General features: G+C 41.3%; 1 protein-coding gene across 1 annotated transcript in view; it reads right to left on the bottom strand.

Moving 5' to 3' along the window:
- MOSPD2 (motile sperm domain containing 2) overlaps positions 1-27755 on the bottom strand; it is an 88691-nt gene that overhangs the window by 23055 nt on the left and 37881 nt on the right. The window contains exons 4-9 of the mRNA XM_075854431.1: positions 24366-24452; positions 22005-22159; positions 15676-15736; positions 13817-13855; positions 11744-11868; positions 10164-10340 (exon numbers count right to left, since the gene is read on the bottom strand). Of these exons, the coding sequence (XP_075710546.1) occupies positions 10164-10340; positions 11744-11868; positions 13817-13855; positions 15676-15736; positions 22005-22159; positions 24366-24452 (644 nt within the window). The remainder of the gene's footprint in view (positions 1-10163; positions 10341-11743; positions 11869-13816; positions 13856-15675; positions 15737-22004; positions 22160-24365; positions 24453-27755) is intronic.

Genomic DNA, 27755 nt, shown 5'->3' on the forward strand with positions numbered 1-27755 from the left:
GCACAGCCGTGGCAGCAATCAGTGTATCAGCCTCTAATTTCTGCCGCATAGTCTTTGTAAAATAGGTCAGGATTTGCCACGGACGTGTGAACATAGCCTTACCCTCTGCTCTACTACCTCACCCCAGTGTCAAATTCACAGCAACACTGCTCCTTTCTTCTCTATAATGTTCTCTGAGCTGCTGCTAATGTGTATACAGTTGCAAGACAGGGTAAGTGAAACCTTTGGAATTACCTGGATTTCTACATTGAATAAAATGTGATCTGATTGTTAACCAAGTCAAAATTATAGACAAACACAATCTAACTAAACTAATAAAACACAGATCAGATAGTTGTACTGTTCATGTTTTTTGTTGAGCAAATTGAGTAAACATCCACCGTGCACGGAGAAAAAGTAAGTGAAGCCTTGAATTTAATAACCTGTAGCTAGAACAACGTTGAGGATGAATTTAGACCATTCCTCTGTTCAAATGTGTTTCAGTTCATCAATATTTCTGGGATTCCTTGTGAGCAGAGCCCTCTTCAAGTCATGCCACAGCATCTCGATACAGGGTTAAGATCTGGACTTGGCAATTCCAAAACAGCAATGTTCTTTTTCAGCCACTCTGGTGTTGTTGCATCACCCAACATCTCTACAGCTTTTTAACACCTTTGTATTCATTGTTTCCTCAATGATCACAAGACGTCCAGGCCCTGAGGCAGCCCCAAACCATGATGCTCCCGCCACCATGCTTCACAGCTGGGAAGAGGTTTTGTGCACTGTTCTTTTTTTTCTTTCCAAACATAGTATTGTGCATTTGTACTAAAAAGTTCCACTTTCTACTTATCCACTTTATGGTCTCATTTGACCATAAACCTTTATCACAGAAGTTTTGTTGAACAACCAGGTGGTCTTAGGCAAACTGGAGACAGGTAGCAATATGTTTTTTTGGATAGCAGTGGCTTCATTATGTGACGTTTATTGTTTTTCTAATAGTGGACACATGAACAGAGGTTTATGAGTCTTCAGCAGGTCTTTTGCTGTAACCCTTGGGTTCTTTCTCACCTTTCAGGATTGTCCATTGTGCCTACAGAGAGTAGATATAGTCCTTAATGTTCTCCATTCGTAGACAGCTTGTCCAACCATGAATTGATGTACACCAGGGTCTTTATCAAAGCTTTTGCAGTCTTTTCCAACTCCATGCGTCTCTATAACATGTCTTCTGAAAGTAACTTGCCTCGAGGAACGGTTCACGCTAACAAATCTTTCTTGAGAAGAACGGATTAGTCAGTAACCAGGCTGCGTGTACCTTTATTTAATGGGCAAAGCACATGTGAAACCCACATTTCCAATCTCATCTCCTCAATTAAAACACCTTTTGCCAATTCGCTCTTGGAGAAGTCATTAACACAGAGGTTCACTTACTTTGTCTCCCTGCACTGTGGATGTTTACTTAATGTGAATTTTCAGAACTGATGTAAAGTGAAGGAGTTGCTCATAGCAAAGAATCAGATTGCTTCTTTAACTTTCAAAAGCTTTAGGCTGCAAAACCTACGGACAAATGAAACCAGTGATAACGTCACATCAAATTTTGTATGACTACATTTTCCCTTAATCAAATGGTATTGTATGAAATGGGAAGAGTCCAAGAATAGAGTGTACCACAACTTCCAGCATATAAAGTACGGCAAGCAATAATTTTAAAAGGACAAAGAACTATTGAGCTTTTACCTGCTGATAATACTTTGCTTCAATATATATATATATATACGGTATATATATATATATCTCAATCTATGCATTGTCATCTATGTTCTTTATTAAGCATTAGAGAACAGAAAGTATCATTGTATGTGCAACTGCTTGAATAACATGGACTGAACTGTAACGAATATTGTGATCTTATAGTCACTCTCAGGACTGGGCAGACCTCTTACACCCTGCTTTCAACCCAACCACATCATGGAATGTTTTGTTATAAGAAAGTTACTGATTCTCGGAGCAGAAAATCCAGCTGAAGATCTTTAGGGCAATGCTCCCTGGGAAATATATACAAAACAGCTGTTCTCTTTAGAAAGAAGAAAATGGTATCTCAAGCACCACCTATAGGTAGTTACCCTGTGTCAATGTAGGACTCCTTATTGAAGCCCCCACGGTGATTGGCAAACAGATTTGGTCAGGGGAAGCTTTCTCTGGCCATGCATTTCCCTGCAAAAACAAACTGATTTTGCTAGAAGATGTAGCAGCTGCTCATTTCCCCTGCAGTGCCTGCTGTAGGGGAAAAGTAGTATTACATGGCGGCTCTGTGTTGTGGCTAACAGAAGGTTTTTGAGCAGGGGACCCCCTTCTATGAGTAACTTATGTCCTAATGGGGCATATTGACATGGGTTGTCTCCTTGACTACCCCTTTAAAAAGAGCCTAGTTACGTGACGGGATATTAGACAAATCAGAGACACTCATCTGTAGACATAACTGCTACACAGCATTTCTAATTTCCTGTATCCCATCTCTTTTTAAAACTTAAAGTCTGCCTAAAGCTAAATCTGATCCCACCATTAAGAAAAGTGCACAGGGAACGGCTCTACAAATACATTTTACAACTATATTTATTAGGACCAAAAAGAAAAAAACCAGTTAAAAAAAACAACTAACCAAGGTAGAGAAATAAATAAAAACAGAATACAACAACAGTTAAAATACATTTTTATTTGATACACAGGTAAAATACAATAACCGTGTAACAGACTATGAAGTAGTTATTAGTACAAGAATTAAGAGGTAGAAAATCAACCTAAGGTTATTGCCACTTGTGCGTATAATACCGGATAAATAACTGGAATTGGAGATCATCAATTCCTAGATGGCTACGTCTGTCCATTGTAAACTAGTGTCACTGTCTATGGGTAAAGCGCTATTTATTATTATTAGAAGATCATATCACTGGGGATCCCAGCTGGGAAAAGCCATTAGCTTTAAAAGCCAAGTAAACCTTTGGTGACATTTTTTTTATTGCAATGTATTTATAAAGTGATTATAAGCACTTTAGTTATATATCCGCTTTACATAGAGGCAACAGCACACCACTATAATCTGAAACAGTCAGTGAGCTGGAGCACACTCCTGTGTGCCTCTGGCATACATCGAACCCGAATACTGATCAAATCTAAGATCAATATTAGGGTCCATTCAGACAACGTGGTTGAGGTATAGTTAAAGCCACACCGAAAAACCGAATGCGTTTGTACCACGATTTAATTTGTTTTTTCGATGCGGTTACGGTTTTTACACAACCGCATCGAAAAAAAATAAATGTACCAAACCGCTTTAAAAGCTCATGCGGTTTTTGGATGTGGTTATTACCGCACCTCAATTGCAAAATCTAAATAGACCCTTAGGGTTAATATTGTGCTTCGGGGGCACACAGAAGCCACGGTCACCAAGTCACAACTCCAGCTCACCGACTGTTTCAGCTTACTGCAGCGTCTATGTAAAGTGGATACATAGAAGCTGCAGCGCTGAAACAGTACACAATTTTTTATAAATGTATATTGCAAAAATTCTTCTAATTACAATATTCATACATTACAATAATGATTAAAAAAAAATGTCAAAAGGTTTTTAAAGCCTTTAAAACGCTTTTAAAATGGGACAAAGATCAGGCTCGAACAAACACTCGTTCCCAATCACTGACGAACGAGCAAACACTTGTTCATTGGCTGATAGCATCTTTTATGTGGCCAAAAAGATGGTCGCCGGTCAGAAGCACAGCTCCCTGTGTAAACAGGGGTTGAGCTGTCGTCAAGATGCAAATATATGGGGACGAACGACTGCATTATCAATTCTTCGTCCCCATACATTCCAACCTTTGCTCCATGTAAATCGTCAATCGGTGCTGGTTACCGGCCAGAAAGTCTGGCCCTGTAAAACCACCCTTCGTTGTACTTTATTGAACCTTTCAATTAAATCAGTAACTTTTTTGATCCTATCTGTTGGATACCTGAGCAAGGACTCCAAGTTGTATGGAGTACATGATGCTCTGTGCAGCTCTCCCAAGGGCATGCGGCTTTATAGAAATTTCTGGCAGTGTCAAAGGTGTTCATGTTCATTACCAAATGTCACAGTCTCTGTTCCTGCTCACAAACACAGAGCACTACTATATAAAACGACTGTCTGCTCGGTATACTGATATTTTTTCACCCACAGTTTAAAAAATAAAATAAAATCTTAGCAGTATAGAAGGTAATACATGAAGACAGAACAACCATAATTTCCAAAGTATTTGCAGAATCACCTGCAGGATAATCTGCAATAATACTATCAATCACATTAGTCTGATAAAAACAAATTCTTTGATTATTAAGCTGTGATTTAAATGCCGCTCTTAATCCTTCGACCTGCAAAGACAAAAAATAAATAAAAATCAGTATTTAGTACAACATGGACTAACAATTGTGGCATCATGCTTTGTAATACATGAGAAGGGCACTGATACTAAATAGGAATGAAGACATGGCTTTCAGCCTTCCAATGCAGTCAATGAGCCATTAATTAGGAGGGACAGCAGCGGTTTAACATTTCAGTTGACATATTATAAACTTTGGCGCACTTCGAACGCGCCTTAAGACCAGAAAGCAGTTTCCAGTGTATTTGGAGTCTTCAATGTCACAATAGTAACAAAAAAAAAAGCAATTGTTTCTGGGACTCTGAGCAAACCATTCAAGTAGAAAAATGCAATTTAAGACATGAATAAGCATGACACATTATATTTCCAAAAGCCACAACAGAAGCGACATTATAAAATTAGGGTTCTAAATGCAATTAAACTTCTTGAAAGATCACTGGGCTGAAATATAGCCTTCGAATAAGATGGCCAAACCAGATGAGCCATCACGTTCACCCAGATATCTCTGCTGAGAAAAGCCACTCATCTCTAATAGCCAGAGAGATGCCTTAACAACAACAAGGATTGGTACCTTAGACTGCAGGCAGAAGCATGATGTCTAAGGCTGCGTTCACATGGCACAATAATGGTTGGGTAGAGAGCTGCACTATGAATGCGTGGTGGCAAAACATGCAGATTTCGGTTTACAGATTAGAGCCTGCAGCATAACGGCACGTGAATAACCGCACGCATTTACGTAGGATTTTGCTGCAATATGGTTATGGTGATAATGAGTCACTGCTTCATTCCCACTCATTGTTCGTATACTATATACACCAGCGCTAGTGGGGGAGGCCTTTATGCCTCCAAAACGCTACACATCTAGATGGATCCAAGTGACAAGAGATCGACTTCACTGAGCCTGTAGCCGTTGGGACCAAACAAATCTAAACATATGATATTGTGTTGTACCGATAATAATGAACACAAAAATTTTAAGCATTTCGTCTTGAATTTAAAAAAAAGCAAAAATTATTTTAGAGGAGTGGCTCTCTCTTTTTATTGCAATATGGTGGGTTAGAGATTTGATTTTGTCCACTTGACGGACTGCACACTACAGTTTTGAAGGGTGGGTGGGGGGTTTAGTTGAGCTTTCCAGACTTTAAGAGTGGCATAGTATGCAGCACTATTCTTGCCGTCAAAATTGGTCTAATACCAGCAGAACCCATAAAGTCAACAGAGTCCATCAGGATTCATCTGTATCAGTTTGAAAACAGATCCAGCCTAGCCATCACGGCTAAAAGCCAGGACGCTAGTGTGAATAGCCTTAAAGAGGTATTCCCATCTTATAAAGTGAAGGCCCGTTGCTGCTATATGCCATCACTTTATGATCACTGGGGGTTCGACCTCTTGGTCCCCCACCTAATGAAGGGGCTGCAGTCCCCATCACGGTTTTTCTCTGCATAGCGTCATCCCGCCTGTGATGGGAAATACAGCACTATCCAATTCAAGTGAATGGAGTCAGTTGAAGTTCCATGCACAGCAGGTTGGCCAGGAGCGCCGCTGTGCAGGAAAAACTTAAAAGGAGATGCAGCGCTAAATTAGCGCTGTGGGGGGGGGGGGGGGGGTCTTTATTTTCAGGATCAGTAGAGGTCCCAGAGGTCTGACACCCACTGATAAGTGATCCTAGCAATATGCCATCACTTTGAAAGATAAAAATATCGATTTAAAAAGCGTTTTCTGGTTTCTGCAAACAAAGTCATAAAACATTTTTTAATATACTTTGTGTATAAATTCTTCATGGTTTTAATATCTCTGACTGTTGTCATTAAATTGGAACCTTCACAATTTATTTGCAGACTGAAAATCTGTCCTGGTCGAGTGAAGGTCACATAGGCGAACGACTCAGCATCACATGACCAGAACCACTTTTCAACATCTGGAATGGGGTCTCCCGACTGTATCCTGGTGGCAGATGTTGGGAAAAACGAGGATCTAGCATTTCCACATGCCCAATCCTTTGCACTGCTAGGAGAGCTGCTGCTGCCAGAAGTGTCTTGTCTCCCTCTCCCCATTTGAATAAACATGTACATTCGGCTTAAATGAGTTTCAGTCCCTAAAAATTGACGGCCTGGACTCAGGATAGGCCATCAATAGTAGATGGGTCGGGGTCCAACTCCCGTACCCCCGCCGATCAGCTGGACCCCCGCCGATCAGCTGAACCCCCCTTCAAAACGGCTACTCGGTGGGGTCCTGGGAGTCAGACCCTGACCCTTCAGCTATTGGTGGCCTATCCTGAGTATAGGCGATCGATTTTTAGAGACTGGAATACTTGTTTAAGGTCCTTTTAGACGCCCAATACTGCCCGTGAAAACGAGCACCGATCGACGATACAGCACATCGATCGGCGCTTATTAGATCTATTCTCAAGAAGCAATCATCAGTGACGTATGGGGATGAACCATTATTACTACAATCATTCGTCCCCATGCATTTGCATCATCAGCAGTACATTTCCACGTTTACACGGGGAGATGTGCTACGGACTAGCGATCATTTTTTGGCACGAACAAAAAATTAGATCACCCGATAAACGACTGTTTGCTCGTTTATTACAGGGCAATAATCGATCATTCGCCCGTGTAAAAGGGTATTTAGCTGAGCGTACATGATTATGGAGAGGTCGAGAGAGATATTGGTCAGTCGAAAAACACAACAGCTATCTTAGGTATATGGCCAGTTTTACAGATGACTTCGTGACATTCTCAAAAATATTCCTTAGTAAAGGTCGGTAAAATATCTTAAAAAATAACACGTTATCTATACTACTGGCATGAAATAATGTCTTCCCAAAATTCTATTTTAGCTATCAGCGATGTGTCAAGTCATAACTCAGCAAATCCGGAAAACTTCCTCATAGACGTATGCTTGTGAATATATTGTCAAGTTGAGTGATTACCATGTCATTTTCTCCTCACTCGCTGGCCTTGAGGCACTTCCCACTGTGCAGTTCCTCATCTTCCAGACCGTCGGACGCACCATGGACAAGTCTGACATCCTGTAACTCATAGAAAAAAATACTTTGAAATGTATAAAAATCAGGGTAGGTTATTTTAGTAAAAGTTTAGTAATAAAAATGCAATTTGCTGGAGACTTACAGTTTGATGCACAGAAGAGCAACGTCCCACGCTCCAGGGCTGGTTAACGAATAGATACGAAGAGTCAGATACAGAGCAGAGACAGGGCAGCACAGGGTCAGGGTTAGATGTAGCAGTTTGCGCCAGGAATTAAAGATGAAATGAAGCAGGTACGGCCATCTTTATCCTCTCATCCCTTTAGCAGGAGTCTTTACATACTGAAGGCCTCTCTTCAGGCCTTCAGTAGAAGCTTCACCTTAGTGTAGCTACACTTCCTCTTCGCAAGAGTGGAAACAGATTATCCAGAGTCAATTGAATAATTTTAAACAATTTCGTCATGTTCCACACAGGCACACATGCAATATTAATGGTAATTAAACAGTTAGTCCAACAAATGCCGATCTGTATTACCGTGTTAGCACATAAATGAAAATCCTGCTTATTGAGCTAGGTTGCTGCTGGATATTGTGCGTGCGACGCGTTTCATGAATGATAATAAGTTTGGCTGAGGAGGCCAAAGGCACAATTGAAAGTGATCAGACTTTAATAAGGGCAAAAACTATGCATTAGTTCATCTATGAAATCCACAAAAGCAGAGCAGACATGTTAATGAAATAAATAAGGAACATTTTAATGGCTTTTACTCCGAGAGGCTCGGAGGACAAAACAAGAAAATCCTGTGCGTGCTTTATGCTTATTCTAACCATGACACACTTGTTGCACATAAAATATGGTTGTTCTTTTTTCTTTTATAGCTATACAATAGCTGTCAATGTTCCCAGAAAATGAAGTATTTAATGTCTTTGCATGTATAGACGCTTGAAAAGCTGGTGTCTTATGCAACAATTAATAGATCTGCCACTTACAAGGAGCAGAACAATCTCTTAGCGTAGTGCAAACTACTCTTTAAAAATGACAGCTGTTTTCAGCCTGAACGGAAGATCATTCATGTATAATTGCTTTCCCCAGTTAGCACCGTGAAATACTGCCATATACAACGAGAATATTAGCATGCAAATCCTCTTTTAGGGACCCGAAAAAGACCCGAGTTACAGATACTGCACTTCCAAGACCCCCGACACGTTTGACGTATGCAAAACATAGTATAGAATTTTACAACACCCCTTCCCATACACCTTCTTACAGTGTAATGATGGAATAAAGGGCTCAGGGCCCCCCTTTATTGGCCAGTTCGGAGGGCTGCCTTAAATAGTGGTTCTCCAACGGAAACAGGGGGCATGTGCCCTACACAAAGGACCTATTGATTTAAATATGCGCCACGTAATGCTTCATTTCTCCTGTAAATTAAGACTACCTAGATGATTTCCCCGGTGATCATATCCGATTCGTTGAAGTCCTGACAATCAGCAAAGATGGAGGAGGCCAGGAAGTGACGGAGCCCTGTTTTCTCTAGATTTCTACAACAACAAATTAATCTTTTCTACATCTTCTCTTTCATTTTTTGTGTTTAGTGTTTGTTTCAAAAACATACATTTGGCTGCATTAACCTAAAGTGATACATGAACATATGAATGTTACAGGAGCATTCCCAGAATCAATAATTATCACCTATCCAGAAAATAGATGATAATTGACTGATCGCAAGAATGGGGATCCCAAACCCACTGCTCCTGCTCGACCTCGGTGAGGATATCCAATGTAGCGGCGATAGATCACGCGAGCTGACGCTTCATTCAAAGACTGGGAATGCTGGGAACAGCCAAGTACAGAGCTCAGACATTGAATGGAGCGGCAGACACATGCTTGACCACCGCTCTATTCAAGCTCCTTCCCACTGCGGCAGGTTCAGTGAGGAGGATCTGGAGGTTCGAGACCCCGTTCCCCCACTCGTCCCAGTGGTGGGGCCTTCAACGATCAGACGATAATCACCTATCCTGTGAATAGGCGATAATTGTCTATTCTGGAACAACCCCTTTAAGTTGAGAAAAATGTAACAAAATATATGCTGTATGTAACATTAAATACCTCTAATAAAAGGTAAAACATTTTTGAATAACAAAACGACAGTATTAACAATATACAATTTTAATACAGATTTATTTTAAGAGACTTTAAGAAGTACAAGCCTTTTACCAATATCTAGCCAAAGCCAAATACAACCCAGGATCTAAACCCCTTCATACATGGGGAGACATCTGACCAACAACTAGGTTTGGCGAGACATCTTCCCATCCTAAAAGCCTTGGTCTTTCGATGGAAGGTCACCGAGGGTGGTTTGATCCTTTCCTTTTCTATGAGAAAAAACTGCAAAACTGAACGCAGATATTCCAAAAAACTGGGAAATCCGTGCTGGTTTATTATATATTATCAATACATAATGAAGTTATGTTTCTTATTATTCAGTGTCCCACTGTACTGGTGTTAAGACAATTTTGGTTAGGTACAAACACGTACAAGGGGTTTGCTAATTCATGAATAAAGTGGAGCTTGTAGACATGTTTCGAGGCCTTTCACAGCTGAACAAAAGGGAAAGTGATTGGTCAACGTACGGCATCACATAAAGCTAGATGAAATGAATGGAGTATATAGGCAAAAGACACATAGGCTGTAATGCATTCATTTCTGCTCTTGTTCAATTCTTGTAGTAAAATGTATAACTCGGGGAGGAGGAAATATGTTCTACCAAATCAAATGACGGTACCTTTTTCGGCTTCAGTGCACTCTCCTCTGTTGCAAATGAATCCACAGTGTCCCTGGTGTCCACCTCGCTCTCGTCTTTGCTTTCTAACTCATCCTCACAAGATGCTGGCCCATTTTCACAAATTGGAGTTTGGAAATCATCATCGGGTAATGGAGGATAACTATATTTAAAAGGATCCTAAAAACATAAAAAATATGATGGCTCAGCAGTCTTGTATGGTTCTATACAATATGTGCTTACAGTGCATTTCACTTTAAACGGACATGAACTACATAAGAAAAACAATTCTTAGAATTAAAATCCTAATAGACCGACATAATCGGATTTGTAAACTATTCCTATTTTAAATGAAAATTCCAATAAAAATAACCCAGAAAACAATTTATACACACACACACACACACTTTTTGGGAGGAGACAGAACCCCCACAGCTGTCCTCTGCATTGTACTGTTCCTCTAACTCCTCCTTGAAATTTATTAACAAATTGACAACTGGGTATTACCATTCCCCCTTAAAAGGCAAGTCCTCACACACTGACACTGTCAGGGCAAGAGGAATAATAATTGTTTTATGGGGAATTAATCTATATACCAAAACAGACATGTCAGGAGAGCTAGCAAAAAATTGTTCTTCCCTTTTATTTCCACGACCCTACAAAAAATTTACTAAAGGGACTAAAAACATTTAAAAAAGGGATAATCTGTAAGGACGTGCAAAAATTTTTTGGAGACAATCAACTAAGGCTTCGTTCACCTCTGCGTTGGGGTCCCGTTCAGACGTTCCGTCGGATGTTTCCGTCAGAACGGGACCCTGAGCAGACACAAACTGACACCGACAGAAATCACCATTGATTTCAATACTGACGGATCCGGTGCCCATCGTCTCCGTTTGTATCTGTTGTGCACCAGACCCGGCAAAACTACGGGTCCGGTGCACAAAAGAGACAAACGGAAACCACGCGCACCGGCTCCGTTACCATTGAAATCAATGGTGATGGAAACGGAAACCTCTGGTTTCCGTCAGTGTCAGTTGGTCTCTGCTCAGGGTCCCGTTTTGACGGAAACCTCCGACGGAACGTCAGAACGGGACCCCAACGCAGATATGAACGAAGCCTAATCCAACATTAGTTTAGATTAGTCTGGATGATAGGTACAAGTCATGCTTGTATGGTAATTATGGGATTTGGCTTTTCACTTTTTGTTTTAACAAAAACATAAAAATAAAATAAAAAATACAGATTACAATTTTCATACACATACAGTATAAATCGGCTATTCCACATTTTTTGTTCTGAGATTTCACGCCAACAAACAACATAAGCAATAGGTCTGTAGTCTTACACAATAAGAAGGCTTTTAATCTGTGATTATTACATTTTAAAAGTTTATTTAGTGTGGATGACAAAAGTTATTTTAGGAAGCTTGTAAATCCTGACAGATAAGAAAGTAAAACTAAAAAATGTGGTTGTGTGAGAAGTCTTCAGGGACATCAATGTCTTACATACTAGAAGGGGGAAGGAATTAACCTTCTTCAAATCGTCTTACAACAAAACAAGCAAGCGACATGTGCACAACTTACAGTCCCTCCCATGTGTGGCGGTAAGTACTCAGTACTGATGTAGTCTTGAACTTCACTCCGGTTCACAAATTTCAGCATGTTTATAGCCTCTGGACCAAGCCAGCCCTTCACAATCTTAAAAGCAGCTAAAAGAAAAAAAAATGAAGGAACAGTTCATGCATTTTTTTTTTTTTAGTAGAGATTTAATAAAAAAAATACAAAAAATTACTCTTAAAGATTAACTGTCCTTTCAATTTTTCCTCATAAATCAATAGTACACGCGGTACTAATAAACGTTGTATTATATCCCATTACAGAAAAAGGTCTTTCTCCACTTATCAGACTCCTTTCCCTCTGCCTCCTGCACTGATCATTCACTCTCAATTCACTGGTAAAATTTGTATTCAGTGAGGCAGAGAGGAAGACGGAATATCACCTCACTGAGGGGTTAGGTTACAGATGCTTCCCTTAGAAGTCTATGGAGAGGGGAGTGGAAGGAGGGAGCAGCTGCAGAGAGAGACACAAACACTGCTGCAGCTTCTAGTAAGTATTTTACGGTCTTACTCCAGTGCTGAATTCTCAGTTACACTGCTCATTACTGCTGTATAATGTCCTCCATGCCGCTGCAGCTTCTTCTTCTACTACTATGTGTTTTAGCCTCACCCCAGTGCTGGGCTCCAGTAAAAAACAAAAACGGAGAGGCCGTTCACATCACATTCTTGGCCTACATTTAACATATACTCAGGGAAGAAACGCCCAACATAGTCTGTGACGAATTGCTGATAGTGGCATCCATCTCCATAGACACATCAAACATATACGTCATGAACTCTTATAACCCTGTTCATGATGTATACGTTAATCAGATACCATTATAGGAGAATGGATGAATGACTGATGCCACTGTCACCCATCCATTCAACGCACCTGTCACCCATAGACTACTGTGTCATAAATCTCCCATGTTAAAAAAAGTATACCGCATATATGTTTTTTTGCGGGATCCGGCAGGATGGAAAAGCATAATGTTCTACGCTATTCACCCTTTAAAAAAAAAAGAAAAAGAAAAAAAGTATACTGATGCATGCCAGCCCAACAGAGGCCTAAGGGAGACCTATGTATACGTTTAGCGTGTATTTTTAAGACGTACATGCTAAACAAGCATGATGTGAACATGGCCTTCCAAGAAGCAGCGTCTGTCAGTGTCTCTCTCTACTGTTCCACTTCCATACACACTCTATTTAAAATTCTTAGTAAATAGAGGGGGGGTCACTTGTTCAGGATCCTAATTTCTTGGCCAGAGTGGAGAGCGGTAACAGAGCGTTTCTTACTCTGGGGGACCTGTCCTGCCTGCATTACACAGACAACACATTAATATGAATTCGGCATTATGTAATTTTTAGTTTCGCCTGTGAAGTCGCTGCAGGGAAATTGAAAACTTACTGCCAGGTTTCCCCAAAGATTATAGCAGATTGCTGGGGGTCCCAGCACGGGAACACTGATCTGCTTATTGCAAAGGGACCCTACTGAACAAGTAGGAATTGTCCAAAGCAGTAACCCCTTTAAAGTCTAGATGAGTATTAATATTATTATGATGGGCCTCTACATGGATCGGAGGTGATAAGGAAGTTCATCTATTCTAGAGGACATTATTCAGTTGCATCCTCCCTTCAGGAACAGTTATAATAGGATGACAACTATTCACATCCATGTATTCCTGCAGGGCAGACAAGGTGCACTATAATCAGCTGTCTATGGCCGAGTGGAATATCAATGTAACGTCTGATTTGTACGCGTTAGTCAGTGTTGTGCCCAATCAGAGAGAACTGTGACACGGTTGATAGCCGCACCGTCCTCTCGCCCTCTCCTTGCCTGGCAAGGGAAGCTAAATACTAAGTGCACATCACATTTAGCTTCCGGTCAGAGACAGCACATGCATGATGGGAGCCTGCCAACCAGGTCTAAACCCCGTCTACTACAGGGAATCAAATATGAATTCCTTCTTCTTTCCAAGACCAACGCAGAAGGGGATATTACCTAGTCCAGCAGAAAAAGGCTCATCTAACAACAAGGAATTAAGAAAATATTACTCACCATTCATTATCCATGGCATTTCGAATATCACAATTTTTGCTGGAAAGATACATACAAAGGTGATGAATAAGTCATTGTACAGTATACATGAATACAGTATTTGGTTAGTCAGATGGTTTAGGTTAGCTGGATATTACTGTACACCACCATGGAACGTATTCATGATCCAACTGTAAATGACGTTTGTAAATCATAAGATTTAGAGGGGTATTCCCACAATAAGATTCACATTTCATATAAAAGTGCTTTAAAAAATAAGCCATTGAATGTAGTTAGCTAAGGTGTACAGGTCACCAGCAAAAGCCCAATAAAACCCTCTTTTCCTAGCATTGTTTGAGCACTGTTGCCACTAGATACGTCCCCCTCTAGCTCATCTTCGTCCAGGACGAGCATGCGCAGTCCTGCTTTTTTACATTCTATAAAGGCGTCTGGACTCTGCTATAAAAGTGTCTTGTATGCCCTGTGAGAATGTCTGGGACTCTACCCTGATATCCACAAACTGAGCCGTCACCGCTGCCGGACCGCTCTCCTGCCCTGGCTGTGCGAGCTCCTTATGCTGAATTACGGCGTCTTGTGAGCCCCAGTCTCCAATCCCCGTAGGAGCTGGAGGAATAGCCGGTCAGCTAGTGACAAGATAAGTTCTGGTGAGTTGTGGCATAGGAGGGTAATTCCCATACAGCTTGGTATGAAGTTTACAGTTTTTAGTGGGTGTGCAGGAATCACAGCTCTGCTCGGACGGTCCACCAGTATAACCGTACCGGAGCCTGTATTTTAATACAACCTGCAGGACTGTTAAACACTGCATAGTAAACTATCCGAGCAGAGCTGCGACTCCTGTACACACAACATCCACCTTCGTACATTACACGTTATTATGTAGTGTTCACTAGGATAGTGGCCGGTCACGTGTTGTGCATTGCTGGACCGCCCAATTCAGCAAGTTGAAAAGGTAATGGAGTTGTGTGGGTGCCGATCTTGAAACAGAGGGCACATAGAAGGTGGGTAAGGGCACAGTTAGTGTATCTGGATGGATATTTAGGTTTTAACAAAAAAATAAAAAGTATTTTGGGAAAACCCCTTTGAGGCCTCATGCACACGGCCATGCCCGTAATCATGGCCCGTAATTGAGGGCACGACTGCATTTTAGCAGACTACGGGATACGTTCCAATCATGGCAAATATATTTGCCGGTACTGTATGTCCTTTTAATGACAATCATAATGAAAACTAAGGGGTACTGGAATGCAGATTGGATTGGGAACAAATCAGTCTATTGAATTTATTCATTTACAGAAACACTGCACCTTTTTTATTCCTTCTAATTTTTACAATTGAAAGAGTCGGCCATAAATGTTTTACATATAGTATGTAACAAGCTAAGAGCGGATTTAAGGTTTTTCATATATATATATATATATATATATATATAGCAACACAACTCATAAGAGGGATTAGGGTTTATGGACGTCCTGAGAAGCTGTAAAGCCTCTCTTTAATATCCAGAGGACCCCGACATACCCGGGCCCATCCATGAGTTACATACATGGTCAGCCATATATTTGAAGTTGTAGTACAGAGGCCAGATATGATGCCTTAAGACTTGGTGGGACGCCGCAACCCCTTCAATGCTGCATATCATAGGACGGACATGAGTAAAGAAGCATTCATTCCCTCTTTGGGGTCAACGACCAGTTTTAGCCATGATAATCGTCTATACCACGACTGTGAAATGGTGACCATATCGTAGGTTGAGTCATTGGTGAAAAATCTCACATGTTGGGAAAACTCCTTATAATAAATCCCCCATATACTCATGTGTTATTTATCTACATATATCTATGCATTTGTATACTACTTACACAGGTATCTGGGATAGTAGATCTTAAAACAGTTGATTACAAAGCGAACAAAATCCATATCCTAAAAGTAAAAAATTATACTTTTGTTAGAATGGTTTATATTAAAAGATTAAATCTGACAAGAGAAACGGTTCTGGAAGGCAACAAACATTTATAAATTGGTCACCCAACTCTATTTTCCCTGATTGGAATTTAAAACAAATTGATTATATTTTCTCGCCAACTTTGTGCCTGGTCCTTGCTGTATTGTTCAACAGGGTGGTCCAGTGAACCGGACCGCAAAATAGGTGGGGTTTATGCTAATGAGCATTAAAAGGACATTTCAAGTTAATTAAGGGGGTATTGCCGGGTAAGAAGGAGGGCAGGGATTAAATGTCCTGTCATTTTTAATCGAATATTGATAAGCAGACAATAACCAAACCATAAAATCCACAAAAATAAAAAGTACAAAAAACAAAACTAGTAATCCTAAAACTACTAGACTTTGAAGTGGATCTGTCGCCTTACAAATACTGCCTTAAGGGCAGCATAATATAGGGACAGATCCGCACAACTCTTAGCACAAATGGTATAAAAAAAATATTGTGCCATTTGGATAATTGCAGCTATCAAAGCACACCGTGTGTATCTCCATGTATACACACCACAACCATCAAGCACTGGTGAGAGGAGCATGGGGAGAGGCGGGGGGAGAGCTCCTCTCATAGTCTGCTTTATTCTTTGCTAGCTCCTATTAGCCAAGCAATTCCGCTCTTAAAAAGGGGTTATCCGGGGACCAAAAACTGCTTTGGATTTATATTTTTATGTGAAAAGAAGCCACTTACTAATGAACTTTAATTTTTAATTCAGTACTGAATCATGCAGCTCAGACCTGGTGAATTGGTGCCAGAAGTCCTGTAGTTTTCCTAATATCGATGACAAGCCGTCACGGCCCCACGTGACTGAGGGCCTGCTTAGTGTGCTGTTCGCGTCTGCGTTTTATTAAGCACGTGACCACAAGGGGCTGGCACATTGCCTATGGCTATACTCCCCGAGCAGATCAGCTAGCGCTCTCCCGGGACTGCCGCACTGCTCCCGACGTCACTGTCCATATAGATAAGCGCTGGGTTTGAACTACACAATTCAGTAAAGAATTAAAAATTAAAGTACGTTAGTAAGTGACTTCTTTTCACATAAACGTAAACCCAAAGCAATGTTTGGTCCCCTGGATAACCCCTTTTAGCTCCTGCTTTCTATTTAGTCTCATATTGCAAATACTACTAAGAAAAAAATAATTTATTTATACTTGTTCCAGGAGATCAGTCATTTCCCCCTCTCCTTCTCCTTACAATCCTGCGTGTGGCTGTTAGACAACTGGCTGCAGCAAGAACCTCCCCCCTTTGCCCTGTCTGCAGTAGGACACACTGATTGTTAGGCCCTACCCCATTGCAAAGCACAAGCCCCCTAGCCGTTTACCTGCCAAAAATCGAACAGATGAGCAGGAAACTAACCCCTGTGTTCTTTGCAGGAATTCTACAGGACTGTTTATTTCAGGAGCATGCAGAAGAGCCTACGGACTGACTATCTTCCCATAGTTATTTTTAGATGTTTTTATCAAATCCCTGATCAGTAGTTGTAATAAATGGGCCTTTTCCTCATGGTGTCCCTTCAGTTCTTGCCTCATGCTGTATTACATAACAAGGCTGAACTACAAGAGCTGTCTGATAATAATGCATCACCATACACATACACACACACACACACACGCATCACCACACACACACACACACACACACACACTATATACAGTAAACATTTCCCCAACTCTACAAGATGAATGTCCTTGAGGCACTGTTCTCTTATAAATATATTACTTCCACTTCAAAATGCAGAAGCAGGAAAAAAAAAAAGACAACACTTTATCTCCGCAAACTAAAAACCCAGGAGGATTACATATGCAAATTCATATTATCTGAAGAATAACCTTTTCTAATGAAGCCACTTGCAATGAGAACCATGTTTTATCTGTTTTTTTACAAGTGATATGGATTTGCTTATTACTATGCGGAAGATATCACAGGCATGGATAGAGCGAGCGCTGCTGCAGATTACAAATATAATCATTGCAAAGGCTCTGCCAGAAGATAATTCAGAATGGCAATAAATTCTACAACATGGAATAACATTCCTTAAAGATCATTCCGCCTAAAATAAGAAAGAAATCACCAGCAAATACGGCTCGTCCTATCGTGTGTGAGCTCTTTCCTAATTAGGACTATCTGGGTAGTCAGCAATATGGCAGAATATATATATATATATATATATATATATATATATATATATATATATATATATAAAAAAAGGAGGATGGATTACTGCATATCAAGGTCGATTTGCAATGCTATTCAGGAGACTCGGAAAGCAGAGTGACAACCCCACAGGAGCGGTAATAGCAGCCACATTGATTGCTAACAAACTTTCCCAGAAACTTGATATAAAACTAAAACGAAAAAATAATCTAGGATATATTTCCAATTATTACTGGTGCTAGAATATTTAACATTGAATTCAAAATTATTATAAAAGCTGGCGTGTCCATTAGAATACTGATCTGCCAAAACAAAGGGGCAGGAAATGTTTGGGACACAGGCAGAGAAGATCTTATTAAAGACAATATGCCCAGTTTGGGTCTAAAAGAGCACCTGCCAGCTTTCCTAATATGTCGGTTATAGGTTTTACTAAATATGTATACTCCACATGAAATAACATTTCTAGAACGCAGAATTGTTCCATTCCTCTGTTATTCCTCCTGGAAACATTAACAAACGTCCCATTGTCAATAGGATGCCTCTTGACAGCCTGACATGCGCCACTGACGAGAGATGCCAACACCTAGTAGTCGATTAATTTAATTACCAGGAGGAATAATAGAGGGACATCTCAATGCAAAGTTCTAGTTAAAGGTGCTCCAGAACTGGTATTTAATGGGGAATGCAAGTATGAACTAAAACAGAGTGCCGACAAGTCCTCTTTAATAAATGTATGTAAAGCAGTACCTCTGGGTTGGTCTGTTTTTTCTGCATTAAAGAATTGCTATGCTCAGTGCTGCAAGCTTAGTGGCATCGTCTAATGGGTGTTTGAGATATTCTGACATTAACCGGCTTAGGCATCTGCTCTGCTTATCCCTCATGCTTTACACTGCCTATTGAGATTGGTTGCTGTGTAGAATAACAACCTCAGAAAGACATCAGAACGGGGAAGATTACTGATGTGTAAATGTAAAAACTCTGATAAAGTTTTGAAATGGTTCCAAATCTTGATTTCTGTGACACTGGTGCAAAGAAGTCTATGGGGCCAGGTAATACGCCGCCATCACTGGAATGTACCCCGAGTGACAGCCGTGTCTTCCGTCGCTCTCGCTCTCCTCCTCACAGAGCGAAGTGCATGTGAGGAGGAGGGTATTTTTTTTCTCCCTGTATGAGCGGAATCCCCAATCCCCGGCCATAGCTTCAGAAATGATGTGGCCGGGGATTCCGCTTCAGAAGTGCCTGACGTGGCCCTGTGGCACTACCTACGGGGGGGCCCTGTGGCACTACCTACGGGGGGGCCCTGTGGCACTACCTACGGGGGGCCCTGTGGCACTACCTACGGGGGGGCCCTGTGGCACTACCTACGGGGGGGCCGTGTGGCATTACCTACAGGGGGCCGTGTGGCATTACCTACAGGGGGCCGTGTGGCATTACCTACAGGGGGCCGTGTGGCATTACCTACAGGGGGCCGTGTGGCACTATCTACAGAGGTGTGTGGCATAAAATTTACAAATGAAATTCATCCGATTTTAAAACGGACAGGAAAAAACGAATACAAAACGGGTAAAAACGGCAATGCGGCCCGGAACAAAATCGGAACAGATGCAAAACGGCCGGGAAAAACGGTCCAAAACGGCCGACTCAAGCCCTGTCGTGTGAATAGAGCCTTAGCCCTTATACACAACGACAGGGTTAATCCCGGCCGTGTTACGGCCGTTCAAAAAACGTCCGTCACACGGCTGCAGTAAGAACAATAGACCCCTAATGGGGCTATTCACACGACCGATTTTTTTTGACTGCCCGGGAAACCCGACCTTCAAAAAAATGGGGCATGCCCTATTTTTGGCCGCCCGGCTCCCATAAAAGTCTATGGGGCTGGGTAATACACCGCCATCACTTGAATGTGCTCCAAGTGACGGCCGTGTCTTCCGTCGCTCGCTCTCTCTCCTCCTCACAGTGCAAAGTGCATGTGAGGAGGAGGAGGGTATGTTTTTTGCTCCCTGTAGGAGTTGAATCCCCAATCCCCAGCCACAGCGTTGCTGTGGCCGGGGATTGGGGATTCCGCTTCAGCAAAATTCCCTGATTTCAAGGTGTCCGTATATGGACACCGTGACGTCAAGGAGTTCTGAAGCGGAATCCCCGGCGTTGTGGCCGGGGATTCTGCTCCAGGAGAAGTCTGGTCTTTTGTGCACCGGATCCATCGTTTTGCCGGAAGCAATAGCGTAGTCATCGGTGTCCGTTTGTGTCTGCTCAGGGTCCCGTTCTGACGGAAAGCTCAGACAGAGCATCAGAACGGAACCCCAACGCAGATGTAAACAGAGCCTTCGCTATTAGAAAGCTTGTAATTCTCGGTTTGGGTAAGAGATTGATGTAATTTTAGTTATATTTCTCTCAGCAGGGAGGAAGTAAAGGGCTGCAGTAATTCAAGTCTCCTCCTACCCTGCCCATATAGAAATTAATGGAGTTTGTAGCCGGCATATGCATTAAGCTAATAAACATAACATATCTCTCATTTAATAATTCTAAATTACAAACTTGAAAATATACACAGACGTGCTCATTCTAAGAGGGTTTAAGTGGATCACTGGGGGAGGGGTATGCTTTAACCCCTTAGTGACCAGCCCATTTTAAGCCCTAATGACCAAGCTATTTTATTCGTTTTTCTATAGTCGCATTCAAAGAGCTATAACGTTTTTATTTTTTCGTCTACATAGCTGTATGAGGACTTGTTTTTTGCGGGATTAGTTGTGCTTTTTAATAGCACCATTTTTGGGTACATATAATTTTTATATTAAATTTTATTAACCCTTTTGGGGGGGGGATTATAAAAAAAACCTGAAATTCCGCCATTGTTCTATGCGTTTTTAAATTGACGCCGTTCACTATGCGACGTAAATAACATGTTACCTTTATTCTATGGGTCGGTACGATTACGGCGATACCACATATGTAGAGATTTTTTTATGTTTTACGACTTTTGCACAATAAAAACACTTTTGAACTAAAATTATTTGTTTTTGCATCGTTGCTTTCCAAGAGCCGTAATTTTTTCATTTTTCCATCAATTTAGTGATTTTTTGGGCTTGTTTTCTGCGGGACAAGACGTAGTTTTGAATGGTACTGTTTTGGGGTGCATGGGACTTATTGATTCATTTTTATTATGACTTTTTTGGGGGGCAATGGGAAAAAATTGCAATTTCGCCATGTTTTTTTTTTTACGGTGTTCACTTTGCGGTTTAAATTACATATTAACTTTATTAATGGAGTCATTACGGTCGCGGCGATACCACATATGTGTACTTTTTTTTTTTTTTTACACTTTTACTAAATAAAACCACTTTTTATGGGAAAAAATGGATTTATTTTTTTACTGTACTTTTAATTAATAATCTTTATTTCACTTTGATGACTGATTTTATTAGTCCCACTAGGGGACTTTACTGTGCGATGTTCCGATCGCTGCTATAATGCTCTGGTATACTTCGTATACCAGAGCATTATTGCCTGTCAGTGTAAATCTGACAGGCAATCTGTTAGGACGTGCCTCCGGCGCGTCCTAACAGGCATATGTCCAGGGCAGACCTGGGGGCTTTTATCAAGCCCCCGGCTGCCATGACACCCCATCGGAGACCCGCGATTTCATTCGCGGGCCGCCGATGGGTGACAGAGGGAGCGCACTTCCTCTGTAAACAAAGTTAAATGCCGCGGTCGCTATGGACGGCGGCATTTAACGGGTTAAACGGCCGCGATCGAAGTAAACTTCGATCGCGGGCGTTGGAGCAGGAGCTCAGCTGTCATCAGACAGCTGAGCCCCGGCTCCAGCCTGCACGGGAGACCCGTGCAGGACTTAGACTAGGCTGACGTGAAAAGGCGTCAGCCTAGCCTAAAGCCCATTAGTGACCGACGTAAAAAGGCGTATTAGTGGTCACTAAGGGGTTAAAGAGGATTTTCACCCAAAACATAAAATCACCATACATTAGATAAATCAGCACCAAGTGTAAAATTCACGCATTTAATACATAGTAAACGTAGATAACTTACCACGTTACTAATTCCACAATCAGTCATATCAAAGACAACAGTTAGTAGTTTTCCTGGCTCCCTTTTGACATAACGCTCCAACCAAAACGCAACACATTTCTTCTTGTCCTCATTTGTTTTGTTATCACGTACATGAAGCTTAACTCTGAGCCAAACTAAATAAATACATAAAATATAAAAGTTAACTAGTACATATTAATTTTACTAAATCATCATGGAGCTCAAGTGGCAAGACAGTTTTATACAGTATATCCTATAAGCGAATTCTGAGTTTAGAGGGAGCCCTCTGTTCCGGATCCTTATCACTTGGCCAGCATATAAAGAGTCTTTCGCTCTGGCGGACCAATCCTGTATTACATAGTGCCCATTCAGTGGGTGGATTGTCTGTGTAATGCTTATTTTCTCCCGTGGTGGCGCTGCAGGGAAATACCTGCTGCAAGGATTTCTCCACAGATTACGGGTGATCACTGGGGGTTCAAGCATGGGGACAATTTGTGATCAGTTTATTATCAATGGACCCTTCTAGTAGGGATTATCTAAAGTGGAGAACCCCTTTAGAGAATTAAAAACTGCCCGGCTGCTACCGGAAACAAGTCATGAAGAGTACAGAGCTTCACCATTTGTACATTTACATCGAACAAGAACATTCATATGATCACGTCCATAAGAAATCTACCCTGGAATAAAGGAATACCCCCAAATTAACCTTTTTGAAGAAAACAAATTCTGTTTTCACATGTGTACACTTAAGTACAGTAAATCTCCCTAATTCCTAAACTTGAGATCTAGATGTCCCACCTATCTGGCATGTAAGATAGTCCAAAACTTAATTTTAAATCCAGATCCAACCAAAGTTCCATATGCAAGAATAAATATGGCAAAAAAGTCAGGTCAATGTTAAAAATAAATTGATGACTCTTCGTGGACATGTCAGGTGGTCAGAACTGCACATTACCTATTCCACCTTGTGTGAACATGGCCTGAAACTAAAAGGCTATTTGCAAATCAAACACAGAATTAGATACTATGAACAATTAGTTCCAACAAATGGCAAGACATACTTTGTCACTGACAAGTACATATTCAGCAAATTTTCATATGACTAACTGCTCCGAAACAAAGAAGCCAGTCATCTTGGAGAACAAGGTCTGACCTCAGCCTCGGTCACAAGACTATTGTGTATTCCAAGATAAAACAAAGCAGTAATGAAATATCACTCAGATTTACTGGAACATTTGTAATCGTATAAAAGATTTAACATGCTATTTAAGCAACACGGTGGTATTGATGTAGGACCGTGGAGTCCTAAAAACCTCAGATGAAACACAAAGCTTCACATTACTGTGCCAATACTTCACTCATCTGACTTGTTCTAAACTCTTCATTATACCAATTACTAGATTGCGATAAAAACACATGTATGACCTCTGCTATCTTACAATCTGGTCAATCACCTACCTGGCCCGGCCTTCCTTTCATACAAGACTAGTATTGGTGGGAAGCAAAAGAAAACGCATTGACTTATATTTTGTTTAGAGACATTCAATATTTTCAATTTTAACTATGGAGAGGGTTGTAGCAGAGGGTCCACCACCACAGATATTCTTTTTGGCATCCAGAGAATAAAAGATCATGGAAAAGAATGGGCATGCTTTGTGTTTCAATTGAGCGTGTACTACACATAGACTTCCTCATGGGCTGTGCTCCGCTTTGGGAAGTCAGAGTAGTAGGCTCCAACGCATTACTTTCCTGATGGCTTTTCCAGTCCTACCTATTGGAAAGCCTAGAGATGGTCTGCAGAATGTATAGATTCATCTCTTAGTTAGATCGCATGATGTCTCACAATTAGCGCCAAGAGTCAGTGTAAAAATATTACAGTATAACGCCATAGTGTACAACAACCAACTGCTGCCTTTGTAGGGATATGTCAATTTCATAAGAGGGTGGAATGGGACAAATTTTATGGTTTTGGAAAATACGTTCCCTGAAACATCAGTCACTAGTTGCTACAATGGTGAAACTACACTAACAGTGAAACAGTCGACTGCGCTATAGTTTCCGCCAAAAAAACTAAATCTTTACGGAACGGAGACAAACGGAAACCATTAGCATTGGAAGCATTACCATTGAAATCAATGGTAACGCAAACGGAACCTAAGGTTTCCGTTTGCCTTTCCGTTGATGGGTTCCTCTGATGGAAACCGAACGCTGATGTGAACAGGCCCGTTACAATGGACATTTAAGGCCATATGAATGTGACGGTGTGTGTCAAGTACGTCAATGGAGGGAAAAAAGTGTATCATGAAATGATGAAACGAAAGCAATATGCTTCATACACACTCTGATCGGTTTTATACTTACATAGTTTGTTGCCTTCTTTATCATAGCCATGTAGATACGTGGCTCCAACTTCAAAACACCACCTGGGTATAACAGATTCACTCAGATCTAACAAAAAAAAAAAGAAACAACGTAAGTCAACAAAACAGTGATCAACTCCAACAGAGAAAAGCGACAGGCATACAAGTAAACATCACAAAGTTAACCCCCAATTACAGAGGTTTCTGGATTTTTCTACACTGGGGGGGGGAGACAACTTTCACAACCTATTATAGAATTTGTTTTCAAATATAACTCACAGATCTTGAGATGAACACATGCTCATTGTCTACGTAGAAGACCATTACCTAGACCAATAGTAAAAATAAGATTTTTATGACCAACAGTAGGGTCTGATGATCTGCTAAAGCAGCGGTCCCCAACCTTTCTTGCACCAAGGACCAGTTTCATGCAAGAAATATTTTCCAGGGACCAGCTGGGGCGGGGGGTTTAGATTCAGTCCACACATTGCGTAAATACTGCAGATTTTCCACATCGGAATCCGTTGCAGAAAATCTGCAGCATAGTACAGCAGCAGCAAAGTGGATGAGAGAAACAAATCTCATCCACACGTTGCGTAATTAGTGAGCGGCAGAACCGCTCAGAAATTGAAATGCGGTGAGGAGTTTTGTTCCGCAGCATGTCAATTGTATTTGCATAAACGCTGCTTATTTGTTGCGGGTTTTCCCCATTGAATTCAATGGGACGTAAAACCCACAACAAATATCAGATTTTGCACTTATCGCAAAAACACAACTCAAAAAGAAAATCAACAACAACTTACACTTACCCAGAAGTCTGTGTTTCTTCCTCCAGGCCGGCCTCCTGGGAGGACATTTCTTCCCATGTGACCGCTGCAGCCAATCACAGGCTGTAGGGACGGTCACACGGGATGAAACATCGTATAGCCATAGATTACTGTAGACCACATACAGTAGATCCCCCCCATAATAAAACCTTCTGGAATATAAACTATAACAGAAATGTCCTGAAAATATAAGAAGTATTTTTTCCGGTCACATTGTGCAGCCTACATTAAGGGCGAAGACCTAGTAAGGGTCAATATTTACAAGGGCCTACATCATATAAGTTCTTGATGAAAGGGACTAAAGGCCTACATGGTAAAGGAATTTTAAAAATTAGACTCTCACTCTGCAGAACCACTATATAATCAGAGAACAATATCCAACTGCAACCTGCGGTGTCTGATTTCTAAGCGCGGTGCAGCAGATCTTCTCACGGTCTTTGGGACTCCGTTCCCAATTACCCATTCCAATTCGATTTTGGGGCATAAATTACCAAACCGTCAAAACAAGATCCATAAGCCATCCCAATACATCCGATAGGCTGCTCTCCTATACTCCCTCTCAGTGGAAATCCCCCCATCTTTCACCACAGATGGTAATAAACAGGGTATTCCTTTATGATTTTATTAAAAAAAAGTAAATGCCACTAGAGTGGACACAATGGACTCTACTTGGCAACAATGGATAACTTATTTGGACACCCCAGGACTGACTACTTACGCTTTAGTAACCTTATTTTACTATTACGTTGTGGCCATTGACACTCTAGTTCTTGTTCCCCTTCTTTTTTCTTTTCCCCTTGAAACTAATTATTCATATATGATTCTTCCAGAATGTATAATAAGGGTTGAGCGATATGGCCTAAAAATTAAATCTCGATTTCTTTCACTTTGAGGATAGAGATGAATCTGTACATGAGACAGTGAGAGAGAAAAGAGACTGTCTGATATGCAAAGAGTGTGTCTCATATAGGGTGTCTCTCTATTTACATTAGACAGCTTCTGTCTCTCAGTGTCCTGGATGCGGGGTCTTTCTCCTTGTCCTTCATACTTACCTGGCCGCAGTGTCATCCTCCTATCTCGGTTGCTCCTCTTTCCCTCGGAGACTGCAGGATCCAGTGTGTCTCATCCGTTCGTCTACCTCTCACGACATGTCGGGCGAGGCAGCAACGGGGTTGCTGCACAGTGATGTGGCCTGGCAGGTGTGCAAAGGAGGGTGAAAATGTTGGGGGAAGTGGAGCTGCATGGAAGCGGATACTAGGCAGGTGAGGGGTATGGGGATGTAGGAGTATGGCTAGCCTGATGGACGTCCCGCTCTGCCGTGGGGATAGGGGCGAATATCAATTTCACGATTCCAATCAAAATCAGAATCGTGCTTCACTGAAATGGCAAATGCATTTGATTTATCGTCCAACCCAATGTACAAGGTTTTGCTTTTATACTTGATATAATGTTATGTTCTTTTTATTTTGCTTCTTACCCCCAGTGTGGATAATGTAACGGTTTGTGCATACACATTATCACGCTTTATAATAAAGGCTTTTTGAAACTAAAGGAATAGCAAAACTAAAATAGTTGCCGGCCTAAGCCCCCAGAAGTAAAGATTTTAAGCCGTGGTACAATGTATGCCTTGTAAGACTGTACATTCATATTCTTACCAACCGGATTCCTAAACCTGGCACTAATGCTAATCTAATACCTTCAACATTCATTTCATTTGGAAAAATTCCAGGAAACAATTAAAAACACATGACCGTCAAGCTACAAAAACATCCTGGAGAGTCCGGCATCGCATTCACTTTATTAGCACCGGAGCTTATTAGTAAACTGCAATAATCCGCTCTTGGTGACGCTACTTTCTGTAAGAGTAAAGTGTTTCAAAAAAACATATTGGTCCTTGAACATCAACATTTTCCTCACTCTAAGGCCTCATTTACACGAGCGTAATATACGCGCGTACGTCGCGCGTGCTTTTCACGCGTGTCGTACGCACCTATATTAGTCTATGGGGCAGTGCAGACAGTGCGTGAGTTTTGCGCAGCGCGAGTGCGTTGCGTAAAACTCACGAGATGTCCTTTCTTTGTGCGCTGTTCGGGCATCACGCATCCATTGAAGTCAATGGGTGCGTGAAAACCACGCAGGTCGCACGGAAGCACTTCCGTGCGAACTGAATGGTTCGCGCAACAGCTGTCAAACTCTGAATGTAAACAGAAAAGCGCCACGTGCTTTTCTGTTTACAAACATCCAAATGGAGTGTCATAATGATGGCGGCTGCGCGAAAATCACACAGCCGCGCATCATACACTGATAACACACGCAGCTGTTAAGTGCCTTTAGTGCACGCAAAATGCCGCGTTTTTTGCGTGCGCAAGACGCACACGCTCGTATAAATCAGGCCTAAAACTTTGCAGCATGAACCTTCACAAAAACTATACACCTAAGATTAAGTAGTGCATACGAAGCGGTTCTAACCCTTTCTATATATATAATTCTAAACAACATACTTGAATAATTTAACAATAAATGTGCCCACTACCAGGGCTGCCATGAGAAACGTCTAGGCCCCA

This window comes from Rhinoderma darwinii, chromosome 2 (assembly GCF_050947455.1).
Source record: "Rhinoderma darwinii isolate aRhiDar2 chromosome 2, aRhiDar2.hap1, whole genome shotgun sequence".
NCBI lineage: Eukaryota > Metazoa > Chordata > Amphibia > Anura > Rhinodermatidae > Rhinoderma > Rhinoderma darwinii.